Source organism: Netta rufina, assembly GCF_964035555.1.
Source record: "Netta rufina genome assembly, chromosome: 6".
NCBI classification, from domain to species: Eukaryota; Metazoa; Chordata; class Aves; order Anseriformes; family Anatidae; genus Netta; species Netta rufina.
Genome location: NC_140129.1, coordinates 9,721,819 through 9,738,437, shown reverse-complemented (window position 1 = coordinate 9,738,437; position 16,619 = coordinate 9,721,819). Strand labels below are relative to the sequence as shown.

Sequence of the window (16,619 nt, the reverse complement as noted above, 5' to 3'; positions counted from 1 at the left end):
AAGGCACCACGGGCAACAAGCCGGAGCCCTGCCCGCCGCCGTCCAAGGGGCGCAGGGGCGGGGACATCAGGTGGCCACCGCTGGTGCCACCTGGAGCTGTGGTGCCAGAGCCTGCTCCAGTGCCGCAAGCCCTGCCCTGCTGTCACCGCAGCTCACCCGCGGCGTCACCCCTCTGGCACCGGCACCGGGGGAAGGGCCCTTTATGGGAAAGCCGGGCAGCGAGCTGTTCCAACAGGCTGCACTAAGCTTAAAGCCTCGTGTTTTTTTCCCCTAAAGGCTTCGTGCAGGTGCTGCAAGGGCCTGAAATCCCATTGGGATTTCGGGGAAGCACAGGGCTTTCCTCCCAGGACCTCCCATCCTCCTGGCAGCCACCAGCTGCAGACAAAGCCCTTGCTTCGCCCCAGGCACGCTGAGCCCCGTGGCACCGGCCCCTGGCATCCCGATGGGGACGTGCCCAGGGCCGAGCACCACCAGCAGGTAGCAGAGGCTCCATCTCCCCGTGCCCACGGTGGGCCCACAGCTGGAAACCTCCTGGAGCTCACTGCGGGTTTACAGGAAAGGGAAAGGGCCCCACAGAGACTCAAGGTCTCCAGAAAGCAAACAGGAGGTGTCGGGTACTGGTGCAGACCCGGCTTTGAATCACTGCCTCTCAAACACAGCCGATATGTTTGGTTTGCGGAGCAGATAAAAAAAAACACAAGGCTGGGTTAAAGGGGTGTGCAAACATTCCTCTCTAGGAACAAGCCCAGAGAGCCTCAGAAACCACAGCAGCTGCCACACGCTGGGGCTGAGCAGCTTGTGGGCAGCTTGCACAGGCACCACACAGCTCCCAGCTGCGTTGCGTGACAGAGCAGGCCCCCAGCGTGTTCCCAGGAGACAAAAAGCTGCAGAGAAGCAGGCTAAAAGGTCACCCTGGTTAGCAGGAGGCCTGGGCTGCAACCTCAAGTTTCTGTTCGCTTGCAGGCCAAGTGCTTTTCTTCGAAAGCGTGTGATGTGTGGAAGCGTTTTTCGGTGGGAAAAGCTGCAGCTCCCAGCCCAGGGAGCAGCTCGGGGGGCACCCAGGGCCTCCCACCCCTCGTGTTTCTCAGAAATGCCACTGAGACTGGGGCCCACGAGCCTCCCGTGTTGTCTTTGCACCCAAGGCAAGAGGAGGATGAATTATTTCAAAAACTGGCCAAGTTACACGTCTGAAACTGGCCTCTTCTGCAGAGACGCAGATTAGAGCCTACCCACCCCACAAAGCAGGTCCCCGGGGAGCAGTGCTCATGAAGCCCGGTTACTCTCACCCCAGCAGATGCTCTGTGAAGAAGCGGCCACAAGGAACTTTATTTTATTTGCTTTTAATTGTCTAAGGAACGTCGGCCACACGGGACCCTCCCAGCACCAACAGAGCAGCGCTGGGCAGAGCAGGACCGCAGCACAGACAGGATCTTGCATTCAACCCCCCTCTGCTTTCCACAGAAGGTTAAGGAGTTTTAAGGCTTTAATCACCCAAATATCCGATTTTCCCAGGGAATAAGAGCCGGGTGTTAGGACATCCTCTTTTTCCTCCCCTTCCAGCGCCAGAGGCTTTTGCTCTCACGCTTCCTTGTGCCCCAGTATGCAGACGTGCCTCACCCAGAACTCCAGGGGGGTTTCAGGCGAGGGGACCCCCATCACCTCCAGCAACCTGCAAGAAGCAGAGAAGGGTCTCCTGCTGTCTGGCCAGCTCTCACCAGACATGGGACAACATCCACAGCTGGAGAGCAGATTTTTCCCACTCAGAGCACCTCCAAAGCACAGAAGCTTGGGCTGCAGATGCACACCAAGGGCTGTGCTACTTCAGCTTTGGAGGGGCCCCGCAACCTCTCTTTGGTCACTGTTTGAGGGGGGGTGTCCGTGCCCTCCTCATTTTCCTGAGTGCTTTTTACCTCTTTTCCATCTCTGGGAGGAGGGTTTTTGCAGCTTCGGGGTCGTTCTTCAGGAAGACTTGGTAGGGAGAGGCAGACTCTAAGTACCCAACCACACCAGCGACCGTCATGGGAATTTTGTCGTAGATGTCAGTGATTCTAGAAAAAAAAAAAAGGGGGAAAAAAAAGCATCATTGGCAAACAAACTGCAAGCAGTGAGGCGAGATGACTGCAGGCCGGGGCGGTGACAGGTAACACATGGCATTCTCAGAGGTCCAGGAGAGGGAAGCAGCACAGCATTTGATGGGGGCAAGAGTGGTGTCCCCGCAGGCTGCCACTTTTGCCCCCCCGTGGTGGTGCACCAAGGAGTTTCTGCTCACCTCTTCTTGTCTGGAAACGGCAAGGCCTCGAATATCTCTTTGTAGTCTTCCAGGACGTGTTTTACTCTGTTATGTGAGTATTTTAAGAGCTGCCCCCAGGTCTGTGGAGACAGATAATAAACAAAAGCACTTGAAACACTCGGTTTCTATTTAACTCAGGCTCACTTGGCCCTAGATCCGAGGCCATGATTTTTTTTCCTTCACTTTCAACTACTTGCATTTAAAATTCAACACTTTGCTCAGCATCGAGAACATAAGCACACTCTTTTATTCCAGCCATAAGCATGGCTCTGCCCCATCCATCCCCTGCTGGGTGGGGGTCCTTTGTCTGCACCCACCAGCCCGGTGCTCCTCCTCCCTGCACCTTTCTCCTTGCCCAGAGCAGCAGGGGAAGCCCCGAGGCGTGGGTTTCATCCCTCACCTCCCTGAAGATCTGGGTCAGCTTCTCGGAGCAGGTTCCGTAGTGCAGGCTCATGTCCACGGTGTAGGTGCTGATGGCCACGCAGCCGCCCGGCCTGACCACGCGGCTCACTTCTCTCATGAACTTCTCCATGTCGAACCAGTGCGCGGCCGTGAACGAAGCGAGGAGGTCGACCGAGGCGTCCTCGAAGGGCAGCTCCTCCGCAGGGCACACACTGGGGATAGAGGGAAAAAAAAAAAAAAGGTAGAATATATCACAGGAAATTAGGAAGATACAAAATCAATGGGTATTTTTCGGCATGCATGGCTTGGATGCTGCAAGGGTAGGATAACTCGTGTGCTAGGAGTCCCTCCAGGTGGGTCATGCTTTATCACCCATACCCAGCCCACCAGCTCAGTGTGAGGACCCGAATTTCGTCTCGGCTCTGGTACTCACAGGTAGGAGACGTTGGGAGGCGAGGGGGCAGCCTTGGCCTCCTGGATCTGTGCCTGGCTGATGTCGGTGCCCACCACCTTCCCGAAGCGCTCGGCCAGGAACAGGGTGCCTTGCCCCGAGCCGCAGCCCACGTCCACGGCCAGCTCTGTGGGGTTTGTGCCCTGCAGAGTGGGGAAGGAAGCACACCACAGTCCAACACCCCCAAATCTTGCGTTTTTAACCCCATTCCGCGCCCCTGTGTGCACCTATGCTGCAGGCTGTGACTTGTGGAAAGGCTCAGGGGGGCACCCACGCCTCGCAGACTCCTCGCCACGGCCCCACACAACGCAGCACCCCCCATACGACAAAAACACCCCCCTCACACACCACATTTCGGCCGTGCCCTGCTCACCTTCTCCCTCAGGTAGCCGAGGATGGCTCCCTGCAGCTCCTCGCCGGGGCTGAAGCGGTATTTCTGGTAGACGGCCGCGTGCCCCCTCCCCTCAAACATCTGCGTGGCCATGCCGCCGGCCGCCAGACCTCGTCCTGCGCCACCCAAACCCTCCTGCCTCCACTGCTCGGCCTCGGGGAGGACTTTGCCCTCACCCACGGCACCAGAGGTGCCCTCAGCTCCCCTCGGCCTCTCCCTGGGCGGCGGCGGCCCCGGCAGGCCACACAGCCATGGGAAATGTCGCTCGGCCACCGAGCAGGCGCCGCTCGGCACGGGAAGGCCGGGAAGGCTGCCAGGAGGATGTGCTGCGCCCTTCGCAGGCTGCACGCGAGGGTTTTTGGAGCTGCAGGCCGCCAAGGTTTAAGGGCTGGAGCTGCAGGCAGCGGAGGTTTTGGTTGTTGTTGTTCTTTTTCCGCTTCTGAGCGCTGGTTGCAGGGAGAATTGCTCCCTCTAGAGCAGCCCTGGAGCTGTACCAGCCGCACGGCTGGCTCTGTGCGCTCACCCCTACGGGCGTACAGTGCTGTGGGGGCCCCCAAAAATTTAACACTGCTGCTGGAGCCCATCCCCTAAGGCAGGCTGAGCCCTCTCCTCTGCACCATCACTGTGATAATTCAGCAAAGTCCCCAAAAGCACACAAAATTGGGGGTGCTCGACAGCCCTGCGCCCCTCAGGAAGCAGCTGTGAAGCCCAGCAGACACCATAAGCTGGAGCCAAGCCCTGCAGGAGCCCCAGCCCCTGCTGCACAGCCTGGCTGTGCCAAAACGCCCCCCTGCCACCCAGCAGAAAGGGAAAAAGCTCCACCTGACATCAGGGGCAAAGCCCTCACCTGGCACTGTGTGGAGGCAGTACCGCTTATCGCACACACCTGGGGCCAGCACAGCCTGGATGCACCCCAGGTAGGTTCCTTCGATTTGTAATTTGCTTGTGAGTCAGTAATAAGCAGAGATTTTGAGCCCATGCTAACGTTAAGGGCCCCAAAGCCCCTGTATTTTCTGGCGTGGAAGAGCTGCTCCTCGAGATGCTGGCTTTCTACCCAGAACAAATTCCACTCCCTGGCAGGCCTCGCTCTGTTAACAGTGTTCGTGCTGCCCCAGCAATACCTCTCTGGGAGAAAAAAATAAAAATCTCCCCTAATTTCAGTACAAAAAACTCTTAACCAGCTCCTTTTCCTGCAGCTACAAAGCACTTGTTACAAAACTCATAAACGCTTTCTAATTAATTACACGTATTTTCCAAACATGAATTTCTCCTCGATTTCCTCTGTGACCGTATTTTAAGCGCTTCAGCTCTGAGCCTTTTGGATTTGTGGCTGGGCTGATTTAAAATGTACAATGTGAATGTGTGCAGGTGCATGATGAGCATATGATAAATGTATGAGATGCCATGGAAACCTCTGCCACGAGGACAATTTTGGGGAAGCAGGAACGCGCATTCACGTGTGTGCAAATAACCACCGCGGCCGATTGCTGGAGCATTTTCATAGTGGCAGGCACGTCTTCTGGCTGTCCTTGTGCTCAAGCACACGAGAGGCTGAAAAGAAGCAAGGGCAAGCTGCAGGCTACGAGGGAACCGGTGGAAGAGCCCTCGGCTTTGAAATCCTGCCTGGCCGGTCAGCTCATCCTGTGGAAATCCTGCCCTGTGAACGCTGTACGCACGGAGGAACTGAAAGCCTCAGCTAAGCACAAAAGCCCAGCGCTGGGACCTTCAGGAAGCAGCATGGAACAAGTCCTTCTCCCTCAATCTCACCCTTTAATTAAGGAAGACTGGCTGGGGGGATGATTAATGAAGCAAACAAGTCACATGAGAATCTGTGGCTGGGCTGGGGAGCACGCCAAGCTCCCCACACAGGCACCCACAGCTCCTCTTGCCTCCCCTTCTCCACCTCGTGCCACTACTTCCTTATAAAAGTGTCACCAAGTGCTTAATTTGCAAGATGAAATGAATTAACTAATTAACCTTCTGTGGCCTCAGACAGATGCAGATGTGCCACGGCACCTTGGTGGCACCGTCACCCTGAATTTCATCCCTCTGTGTCAAGCAAAGGGTGCCCACGGAGCGAGAGCATCATGCATTTTCTCCGAGGAATGATGCAGAAGCACCTCCAGAAGCTCGTGGAGAAGCTTTGAGCTTTGAGGATGTGCCACGGGCGTGCTGGCACTGGCCAAGAGCCTGGAGAAGTAATGGGGCGATCCCACATGGGCTCAGAGCGGGCCACGCACCAAAACCTGGGCCTAGTGAACCTCCTTCTGCCCCAAACATGGGTCTGTCGGGCACAGCGCCCGGTCCTGGGTGGGAAATAACCTTTGGGGTGTCTGCGGGTGTGCTCGGCTCCCCAAATCCAGCATGCTCCTTTCGGGCATTGGGCACTGCTCACACCTCAGGGCCGCGTTGTGCAGGCAGGGAGCCTCGCTCCCCGAGCAGCCAAGTGGCCATAATTCACCGGAAGGGGATGATCGTGGATCGGCGCAGCCCTGCAATGAAGAAGAGGGAGCGAGCAGGAGCAGCGCGCACCGCCTTCCCCTCGCCTCCCTGCCTGCCTTTGGGCCGCGCCAGGCTCCGGCGCAGGAGCGCGATGGCTCCCAGCGGCTGAGGCCGTGGGAAAGCTGCGGGAGGAGCGCATCCAAAGCCGGGGAAGGGCTTGGGGAGGCGCTGAGGAGACGGGGGAGGGCAGAGCCCGAGCGAGCGGAGCCCAAGGAGGCTCCCCGGAGGAGCCCATGGGGCTGGGGGCTTGGCTGCGCTCGCTGGGCGGCTGCTGCGGCTGCTGCGGAGGGGAGGCGGCGGCCCCCGAGAAGGAGCCGCTGCTCAGGTGAGTGCCCCCCTTCCCCATCCCCATCCCTGCGGCCCCAGGGCCGGGGGGATGCTCCGAGCCCAGCCCCTCTTCTCCTTCTCCCATCTTTGTCACCCTTTTTGCTGTTTTTTACCCTGCGGGAGGCTCCGGGGTGGGGGGTTCCACGCAGGGTCTCGCCCCCCGCGCCGTGACGCCGCTGCGTGCGCTGGGCTCTCGGACAAACAAATGGAACAAGTTTTCGAGAGAGAAGCTGCAGCTGCGTCTCCCCCTGGGGAAACCGCAGGGCCGAGCCTCGGGGTTGGGGTCCCCATGGGGTGAGGAGCAACGAGGGGGTCCCACTGGGGCACCCCGCACCCCATGGGCTGGGGATGCTGGGGTGGGCGAGGGCGGCACAGCCCCTGCAGCGCCGTGGCGTGGAGCAGCGTGCACGCTGATTTTTATTTTATTTTTTGTGAGATTTCCTTTCTTTGCTGTCAGGCTCGGAGGCTGGGAGGAGGACAGACCCGTGCCCGTGCAGAATCGGGGTTTGCACCTTGCAGGCGGCCCCGTGCGCGGCACCTCTCCGTCCTCCCGCAGCGCCGCGGGGGCCGGGGGGCTGGCAGGACGCGGGGTGACCCATTTAGTGAGCGGGGAGTCACGGGAGCTGCCGGCGGGGTGGAGGCGCCCTGATTCCCCACTGCTAAAGCGGTTACCTCAGTAAGAAGGGGATAATCCCCAGCATGGGGCCTGCATCCCAGGAAATTGGCATTAACCTAACGAGAGCTCGGCGCACGTGCGAGCGTGGCTGTGCACCTTTAGCGGCGTGCCTTCGTACACCTGCATCCATCCCTTGTTGCTGGCTGTAAGCAGGGATGTATAAATATTGGGCATTTGACAGGCACCTGCTGCTGCGCAAGTGTGGCCGCGTTAATTAACCTAATAGCCTAATCACTGGCTTGTCCCTGGATGGGAGGCTTTGGGGTTTTATTTTCGAAGCGGGGATCTCGCGGGAGCGCGGCGCTGTTTGTTTTATCGCGGCGCTGTTTGAAGGGAGTGACCTGGTGGGGGTTTCAGCTCTTTGCTCCTTGGGAGCTGGGAGCCCTGGGATAGCTCCCTGCGTGTTGACTCCGCGACTTTTCACCTTAATCTGCCCAAGCCATAAATCTGATATTCGGAGAAGGAAGCGATGATGGGAAGGAAACCTGTGGGCGAAGCGTTAATGCCTCCGGTCCCATGGAGACTGCTGCAGCTGGCCTTGCAGGCTGCCCTTCACGTGCTCATTTTTCCCCCATTCCTTCAGTTTCAGTGATGTTTGGCAGTATGGCATGCTCAGGGGATGCTTGCTCTGTGCCCGTGCTCCCCGCTGCTGCCCGCTGTGTGTGCTTGGGCTGCCTCCTGGGCAGCGTTTGGAAATGAAGACACTTTGGGAAGCGCCCTGCAAGCTGTGAGAGAGCACCTCGTAAAAGCTGAGGCGTGTTAGTGTCATTACCAAACAGTGTTTTCATGGTGAGCCGGGTGCTGAGGGCTGCAGGTGGCTCGGTGAGTAGGAGGAAGCCCGCTGAGGGCAGGAGGATGGTGATGGAGGCATGCGAGTGATGCCCCGTGGGCTGGGATGCTGCGTGCCCCGCAGGGAGGCTTGGAAAAATCACAGAAACCCTCCTGGCACGGCTGGGTGCTTGCTCTGGTGTCCCCACAACGCCCCCTGATCCATCCACAGCACTCACTCGGGGACAAGAGGGTGTGAAGACACTTTGGGCGAGCCCGTGTTGGCAGGGCTGAGTTATGCCATCCACAGCCTCACCCTTACCTTCGCTTACTTGGCTGCAATGGGAGATTGTAAGAGATTATCTTTCCCCTTGTTACCTGTTGCTCAGGTTTTCGGTTTGCTGAGCCTAATTAAGCTTCCTGCAGGAATGCTGATGTGAGTTGTGCTGTCTTATCCATGCGCTGGAGCTCCTCTTAGCACCCCTTGCAATGCCCTGACGTCACGGATAAAGCGCTCGCGGTGCTATCTGAGGTTTGGCCGGGTGGGTTTCTTGCAAAAGGTGTCCCTGCAGAATTAAACAACCCTATAAAAAACCATGCACTACCACCAGCAACGAGCACAGCACCTAGAAAAACTCACCTCGGTGGGGACAGTCTCCCCAGAAGGTGATGCTCTGCTTTGCTCACCATTGATCGAATAAATCCGGGATTTCCCTGGCAGGCTGAGGAGGTCACCACCCCGTGCAGCCCCTGCTCGAGCAGGGTCACCTCCAGCAGGCTGGGAGTTGGGTTTTGAGCATCTCCACAGGTGGAGACTCCACAACCTCTCTGGGCAACCCATGCCAGTTTTTACTTACCATTAAAACAGAATTTCCTGCATTTTCTGGCTCCATCTCTGGCTCCCTCCCACCAGGATTTAGGATGGGATGGGGTATTCGGATCAGGCACATGGATAAGATCGCCCCGAACCACCTCTTCCCCAGTCCCAGCTCCGACAGAAGCACTGTGTGTTTTGTCCAGAATAAAACACAGCCCAACAGCCGTGCCTGTGAGGGGGAGGTGGGTGGGAGCAGAAGCTTGAGCCTGAGAAGAAGCTGAGCTCTTGGAGGTAGGATCTTCATTTTCACAAGGTGTGCCAGTGCGGACACCGTGAAAAGAGATCGAAGCTCACAGAAGGGATAATTTGGGACGGCCAGGGTGATGCTCGGGTGGTTGACACAGCCTCGTGTCCCCTCTCTGCAGCAACAACAACCCCTACGCCTCCTTCGGAGCCACGCTGGCGCGGGACGAGGAGCAGAACCTGTGGAGCACCCCGCACGACGTGACCCACACGGAGGCGGACGACGACCGGGTGCTGTACAACATGATCGTGGGCAGGAGCCAGCTGGACAAGGACTCCGAGGTGAGGACGAGCAACCTGCCCTGGGCTTCACGGGGCACCGGGGTCGCTGTCCCTATTTCCTAGCTCACCAGGACGGGTTTTGTCCGATACTTGCTTGTTTTGGGGTTTTTGGGATGGGATGGCGGTAGCTCTGCCTGCGGTGGCCACATCCCAGGTTCACATGGCATCGTCAGTGCCTTGGCTGAGCTGCTGCTGCAGCGAGGTGTTGCCTTAGACACTTCTCCAATGGGTTATCGGGCGATTACCAAGAAGTGGAGAACTGGCACATCACAGAAGGGAAAAATCATCTCTGTTACATAAACACTGCTTTGCAGCCCTCGTTTCCTTCCCCAAAGCACTTCTGTGCAAAGGAGATTTCGGCGGCCTGATTAGGTCCATGCGGCAGCAAATGCAGATGCCTCTCCCCCTCTCTGATTGCTTTTCAGACTCCAAAAGATTTTCAGAAAAGCCTGGAGGCTTCCCGTTTAGTTTCAGCACAATCCCATTTCATCCAAGAGACCACGAGACCGTAACTCCTCCCCACTGCGAGACAGTCCCCTTAACCAAAAAGCTTTCACTGGAAGGTATGGCTGAGATTAAAGAAAAGATTTAAATACCAAAATACCCTTTTCCTTCCCCACTCTGTCTTCCCCACAGCCTAACGGGGTTGAAGGAAAGGAGGACAGCTCCGTTCAGGGGCTGGATGCGGAGCGGGGTGGACTTCAGGGTCCAAAGCAAGGGAAAGCACATGACAGTGCCTGATTTCAGCCTTTTAAGGCCCATTATAAGGCAGGAGTCATAAAAAAAAATATATTATTAGCTATAAAACGGTATCCTAAGTGCTAAATGATGGCTCCCTGGGCGAGGGAGTGCTGTGTGTCAGCCTTGCTGGGGCTGCAGATGTGAGTGTAAGTCGGGGGGCAAGCGAGCAAGCGCTTCTGCTCCTGCTTGTGCCGAAACAACTGCACAATTTGGTTGCAGCACGATTAATAAAAAACCCTGAGGAGTATGACAGCAGGCCGACCTGCAAGCTTGCTGCAGTGCAGCGTGGTTGGGGAAACTCTGAAGGTTTGCATGAGCTGCAGCGTGGGGCTGTGCCCCGTGCACGTGCTCTGCAGCGAGGGAAACTGAGGCACGCAATGCACATTGCTTAGCTTTGGTCTGCTGCCTCCCATCCAGGTGCTGTAATTTGCTTAAAACGAAGACTCGAGGATATACAAGCTGTTGTAGTCCTGAGCTGCAGCCCTTTCCTGGTGCCAGGACAGGGAGGAATTTGGCCTGGGAAGCCAACATTCCTGCGGTCGGCCCCGGGTGCCGAAATCTCTCCTCACTCTCCAGCGAGCATTGAAGAAAACTAGGCCAGATTGTGTCGCCCTCTCCTCCTAATGAGAGAGAAAAGTCTAATTGCAAAACAGGGCTGGCCTGCAAAAGCCCTAAGCTGCTTTGGGAGCTGCTGTTGGCAGCTGGGCCCCGGGGAGCGCGCAGATGCCGCGGGCAGGGGCCGGGCCAGGGCTGCTGCTTCGTGCTGAGCACAGGCGTCACGAAACCATCCCTCCGTCTGCTCAATCTCAGTTAAAATAGGACCGAAAGGAGAACTGACCCCTGCATCTCTGCCTCTGGATTTAACTTCAGCGTGCAGTGCACTCATTGAGTGCTTCCTTCCCACCTTTATCGCCCTGATTTCCTAGCACGGGGGCTGGCAGGGCCACAAAGGGCAGCTCTCTCCACGTGGCTGCGTGACACCACCGCGCCATTCAAACCCGTATTGCATTTTCCTCAGTCTACCCCCTGTCTGCTTTCTGTTGCATTTTCTGTTTTAAAATCACTGCACGCAGAGGGACAAATGCTGTGAGTTAGGACACAAGCAGGGGGCCAGGATGTAATGGCAGGGGAAAGCCCGGGCGCCCCATCGCCAGCAGAATGAGCAGTGCTAAGGCATAGCGAGCTTTCTGGTGGTGATGCCTGGGGTGTAAACTTCTGGACATCAATGAAGAGATGGAAAAAAAAATGTTTTCCTCCTTTGTGCTGTTCCTTGTGCAAGCCTGCAGGGTTTGGATGGTGGAAATCGCCTGGTAACTCCACGTGGTGCCCAAGAGTGGCCTGTAAGCATCCTCGGAGGAGCCTGTTTACACTGTTTGCCTATCCAAGCATTTTTTTGGCAAGTCTTTGCATCAAGACAGGCTTTTTTTCTGAAAGAGCAGCTGCAGCCCATGTGCAAGTGGAGGATGCTGGTGAGGGGTGAGCACCTCCCCGTGTGTAAGCACAACAGAGCAACATTGGAGGCGCAGCACAAGGCGGCAATTTACTGTGCTCACGCAGCAGCAGAGACTTCGGACACGTCCAGCTCGGTGTTTCTCCTCCCTGCCCCTTCCCTCCGTGAAACTTGGCAGCTCTGGTGCAAATTCCTTGTGCCTTTTTTTTTTTCCTGCAGCGGTGTCAAACCTGTTGTGGTGTGAAATAAAAGCCCGAATCTGGAGGTGAAATGAGGACCTCTAGGAAAACACGGTGTGATTTGGCAAGGTGCTGTTCCAGCAGGCAGCCCGCTAATACAGAGAGAAGCATTTTATGGGACTGTGTTTATGGGACTCCAGTGGTAACAGACAAGCTGAGATGTGGGATGATGGCTGAGTGTATGAACGTGCCTGTGTTTGTATTTGTTCAGCCTCTTCGTGCTGGGTGAGAGCAGGAGCACCCCTGGGTGCAGGGTGCTACCTCCCTGGCCTGGGGTTTTGCAGTTTTTCACTAATAACTGTGCTTCAACCCCATTTCCTACAAAAATAGCAACCAGAACAGTGAGATGAATTGCTTTCAAAGGAATAGGGGAAATGGCCTCGCTAGGGGGTTGCTTTGACAACATGAAGAAAACCTCCCTGCTAATTAGAAAATTTCCATCTGAGCAGGGATGAAAGGTCCGGCGGTGCCTGCCTGCTCTTTGGCACATTCGTTCCGGAGTCACGGAGCGCCCTCCAAGCCACGTTTTCATCTTCCAGCTCAGCTCCGAGTTGCTCGCCCTGCTGAAAACAGGAGGAAATAACACCCCACAGCAGCAGCGAGGGCTGAGGGAGCGCAGGGTTTGGCACGAGCCCCAGCTCCCTGCCCTCGGGTTTGGAGCATCCTCGGCCTCGTGATGCCCGCCGCAGGTCACCTCCTGGTGACTCAGGGATGCACATGGGGAACACCCGCCTGCTCTTGGCTCTGATGTTGCTTGTTGCTGCGCGGAGACACGGGGCCAGACAGCATTTGCTCTTCCTCTGCTGTGCAGCTAAAGGGAGAGGCTCTTTTAGATTAATTTTGGGGGTAGAAAGCTGCTGATATTTCTGTGTTAAAGCAGCGCAGCGGGCAGGCCCCTGCTGCATTTAGGATGGTTGCGCTGAGGGGAGAGCTTGGTGGTTTCTGAGGCTGGTGGAGAGCAGGGCATCGCCCGGCCTCACCCAGATAATCCCTGCTTGTCAAGCCTTCGTGCTGTCTGGAGGGCAGCCAGAGGTGACAAACAGCAGGGAGAGGCGATGCTCATAAGCACCATCTCCGGTCCCAAAGCCTCTCCGTCGCACACTCCCCAAATTCTCCCCCAGCAGGGCAGTGCTCGAGGTCCTCAGGGACTGGGTTCGCTCCGTGGAGCAGCTCAGGAAGCAGGATGTGCAAGGAAGCCGTAACCTAGATTCCCTCAGAACAAAAATAGACGGGGGAAGCCACGCTGCCCTGAATCCAGGGAGCGTCACGGCTCCCTCCCGGCCGCCAGCTCGGCAGCCTGACCTCCTCCTGCTCCTGCTCCTGCAGGCATTTAATTCTCGGCAGCCATGGCATACTGGCCAGCTTGGGGAAAAAGCAGTAGAAAAAAAGTATAAAAAAGCAAGCAAGCAAGAAATCTGCAAGAAATCTCCACCTCGGAATCTCCATCTCTTTACCAAATCAAGGGAACTCTGCAAGGCGGCAGCTGCTGGAAAAGCAGTGGGATTCCTGACGCAGTCTGCCTCCGTGGATATTCACCACCCCCCTGAACCCAGGGAGGAAAATCCTGGGGGGGCGGCACAGATGAGCACCCGTTTGTTCTGCAGGAGTCCGCCCGTGCTGCCTGCTGCTCAGCAGGGTGACTAATTAAGGCTGTTAGCACGAGGAAATGATCTGAGCGATGCTCCAACCCGCTGCGTGGACGCTGCTGTCAACGCATCCTTCGCAGTGTGCGTACTTACTGCCTCTTTTTTTATTGTTCCCAAGTGCTTTTGAAGACCTGCCTGCCCCAGGTAGCAGCCAAACAGGGGCTGAGGCCTTTGGAGAGGATACCGTGTGTGTGTCACCATGCACAGCAGCAACTTTCAGTTTTCTGCAGGCTGTCAGCAGCTATTAGAAATGTGCCGTGCCAGTTTAACCACGCGGGTATGCGAACAAGGTGTTGCAATAGGCTGTAGAAGGTAATTATTACTATGTGCTCGTGCTTTCTCAAGCTGCAAGGGTCAATTAAGGTGTTTTCACAGCCTGAGGTTTTGGGGTGTCAGGGTTTGGGGTAAAAAAGGGCTCTGGTTCGTGTCGTTCCCCATCCAGGACAGCACCACCATGGCCAGCACCGAGCACGGCAGCAGGTTTGTGCTCTCCCCGTCCCACCAAGGAGCCCACCTCGGCCGCCAGCAACACCCAGGCCAAATGCTGTGACCCCAGCTCAAGGGAACTGGAAGCCTGCTCAGCCTGTGCTAAGGAGATACGGAGATGCTGTGCCAAAAGCCAAGCTAAAATATCCTTCCTTGCTCAGCATAACTTCTCCCAGAGGCAACGGAGGCCTGGCCACTGACCTTCACAGCGATCCCTCGCTGCCAGCGTCACTGGTTTAGCTCTGGCTTCATTTCTAGAAGCTGAAATTCCTAGAAAAGCAGCAGAGCTCCCCCCCCCTCGCGTGCAAATGCCTGACCATGTTTTATCTCTTTGCTTTGCAGGAATGGCAGAAGCTCAACTATGATATCTATACCTTACGGCAAACCCGGAAAGAAGTGAGAAGCAGGTGGAAACACATTTTGGAGGATTTAGGTAAGCTGAAGGACAAAACGATGTCATTTCTGTGGTGCTGAGTGAGAGGTCCCACGACTGGAAAGCCCAGGGAGCACAGCCAGCAGGAGGCAGGGGTCCAGGAGAGCCCCTCAAGCCCAGCAATGCGCAGTCATCCCTGTCTAGTTTCCTTCTGCAAGCTTAGCAGGACTACCTGGGAGCTCCCCCTGTGTTTTATAACCAAGATAAGCAGGGAGAACTGAATATTGCTTCCAGATCAGATCACAGATACCTCTAGTTTTCCTCCTTGGCTCACGCCACTGGGTGCTCCACAGCCTGTGCAGACCACACGTGGGAGAGATCACTTGGTCCCTACATCTACACATACCCCTGCGTGTTGAGAAAGACTCTCCCAGGTCCTGAATCTGTCCCTGCTCGTTGGCAAAGGCCCTCCCGAGCAGCCACATCTCCCTCACATCTGCAGTGGCTCCAGAGTTGGTTTGCAAAGGGTGGGAAGCTCAAGGCCTGGGATCTTTTGGCCGTAGCAAAGTGATGTGAAAGCAGAAGCGAAACCTGCTATATTGCGCTAGCTACACCTGTGTTTTAATCATAAGACCGTCGCTCTTTTCCCTGTAAACATTTCCAGATAAGATGCATCACCACCAGCTCCCTGGAGCTGAGTTAGTGGTAGCGATTACGTGCTCACCGCCCTGATTCATCCTCCTCCCTTTTCCTTCCCTGGGTACCTTTTCTTATAAGAGATCCTGACTGCTACGGGAACGATCTCACTTGCATTCATTACTGCCAGAGGTTTTTTATCACTCTCACTTACAACTTACCACCCACATACTGCTGTACTCACTGGGGTGCCCCGCCAGCCCCGAAAGCTCTTGCACCACTTACCTCAGGAGCATGCAGGAGCTGAATCAACACCCAGGGTTTGGGTGGGGCGATCGTGGCCCTCCTGTGGAAAACTAGCTACTTGCTCTGAATTTTCCGAATGTTTATTCTCCAGGCAGCAAGCTCGTGCCTGCCCCAAGTGCAGCCATGGAGCTTGCTGTGGAAAACTCTGGTTTGTTTTAGTATGTCGGGAAAGCAGCAGCCCGGGGTGGAGGGGGAACGAGGAATTTGGCAAGGGCATTTAGTCCTCAGGGATGGCCCCTGCTCTCCGTACATTTGGCTCCTTTCTCTAACATCTCCTCCCCAGGTTTCCAGAAGGAAGCAGACTCCCTCCTGTCCGTGACCAAACTCAGCATCATCAGCGACTCTCAGAACATGGGCAAAGCCCGGGACATCCTGCTAAAGCTGTCCGAAGAGACAAACATCTTCCCGACCAGCTGGCAGCTCTCCGAGCGCTACCTCTTCGTGGTGGTGAGTAGCTCTGAGCGTGCCTCCCTCCCTGCCACCCCGGCTCTGAAAATGGGCTCAAGCACAGGGGAGCAGGTAGGTGGAAGGAAATTCAAGTACCTGGTGGCATCTGGGGCATCCCCATCAGATGTTGCGCCTGTAGCTCCTTGCAGACGTGTTGTAGCACCATCAACTTGCTCCCAAAGGTGCTGTGCAGTTGGGTGCTCTCATAGCCTGTTAATGAGGTGGGAGAAGATTAGAGCTCACGCCTGGCTTAACCTGAGAGCCACGGAGGGAGGACCCCGACCAGGCAGCTCGCACTGACTGTAAAACCCTGTTGCTTTGGCAGGACCGGCTCATAGCTCTGGACGCTGCGGATGAGTTCTTCAAGATGGCCAGCGTGGTGTACCCAAAGAGGGCCAGCATGGAACGGGTGGATGAAAAGCAGGTCTCCGCCGGGATGGCCTGAGGAGCACGCCTCGCTGGTGCTACAGCAGGATTCCCTCCCCCGGGACCAAGTTTCCCTGCCAAGGGCTTGTAGCACGAGTAGTGCCCTTCCTTGTTTCCCTGCCGAGAAGCGAGCGGGCTGCCCGGAGCAGAGCTGAGAGCCGGGGGTGCTCCGTGGGGAGGGTATGGGAAAAGGGCTGGTGGACCCCAAGGTGCTCCAGGAGAAGGGAGCAGGAGCTGCTGCGGCTTTGTCCTGGTAGGGGGCCACCGGCTGGTGGGCACGGGGGGAATTGCTGTTCCCAGTAGCTGAAAAAGGTGGGATGTCTCTGGTGAGGAGAGCCACGCTGCTCCCTTCGTGGTATCAGCCACCTCCCTCAGCCCTCCCATCCAGGAGAACCGGCAAGGAAGGGAAAATACCTCGGTCGTCTTCAACTTCGGGACACTGCTCTGCGTGCTGCTCCTCATCCTCGTCCCCGCCGGGCTGGTCCCAGCTCCTGCAGGAGAGGAGCTCACGGCTGGAGCCTCGTTCAGTTGGGTGCTGGGACCCCAGCAGCGAGCAGTTCGGAGGCGTTTCCCTCGAGGGATGCTCAGCCCGACGCTGTAAACAAAGGTAGATTTTAGGGAGGCTCCGTGGTGGGACCTGCTGAGAAATGTTCTCCTGTA

At 56.6% G+C, this 16,619-nt stretch overlaps 2 protein-coding genes across 2 annotated transcripts; one reads left to right on the top strand and one right to left on the bottom strand.

Moving 5' to 3' along the window:
• Window positions 1–1,362: 1,362 nt before the first annotated feature.
• On the bottom strand, window positions 1,363–3,899 carry LOC311210694 (putative methyltransferase). The gene is made up of 6 exons (XM_084288788.1): window positions 3,517–3,899; window positions 3,126–3,286; window positions 2,691–2,904; window positions 2,270–2,370; window positions 1,911–2,048; window positions 1,363–1,669 (listed from the first exon to the last, which is right to left on the bottom strand). Exons 1-6 carry the CDS (start codon window positions 3,625–3,627, stop codon window positions 1,579–1,581), a joined length of 816 nt encoding a protein of 271 aa, XP_084144914.1. The 5' UTR covers window positions 3,628–3,899; the 3' UTR covers window positions 1,363–1,578.
• A 2,370-nt stretch (window positions 3,900–6,269) lies between these two features.
• Window positions 6,270–15,978, top strand: MREG (melanoregulin; the record flags this gene model as incomplete). The annotated part of the gene is made up of 5 exons (XM_084289405.1): window positions 6,270–6,361; window positions 9,050–9,209; window positions 14,114–14,204; window positions 15,370–15,533; window positions 15,859–15,978. 5 exons carry the CDS (start codon window positions 6,270–6,272, stop codon window positions 15,976–15,978), a joined length of 627 nt encoding a protein of 208 aa, XP_084145531.1.
• Between the last annotated feature and the right edge of the window lie 641 nt (window positions 15,979–16,619).

What these genes read in the sequence shown, in the direction of transcription:
- LOC311210694 (XM_084288788.1), bottom strand. Translation starts at nt 3,627, where the DNA reads ATGGCCACGCAGATGTTTGAGGGGAGGGGGCACGCGGCCGTCTACCAG. An exon ending in CCGTTTCCAGACAAGAAGAG is followed by an intron (nt 2,049 to 2,269) that starts GTGAGCAGAAAC and finishes TTTTTTTTCTAG; the next exon opens with AATCACTGACATCTACGACA. An exon ending in CTCCCAGAGATGGAAAAGAG is followed by an intron (nt 1,670 to 1,910) that starts GTAAAAAGCACT and finishes TGCTTCTTGCAG; the next exon opens with GTTGCTGGAGGTGATGGGGG.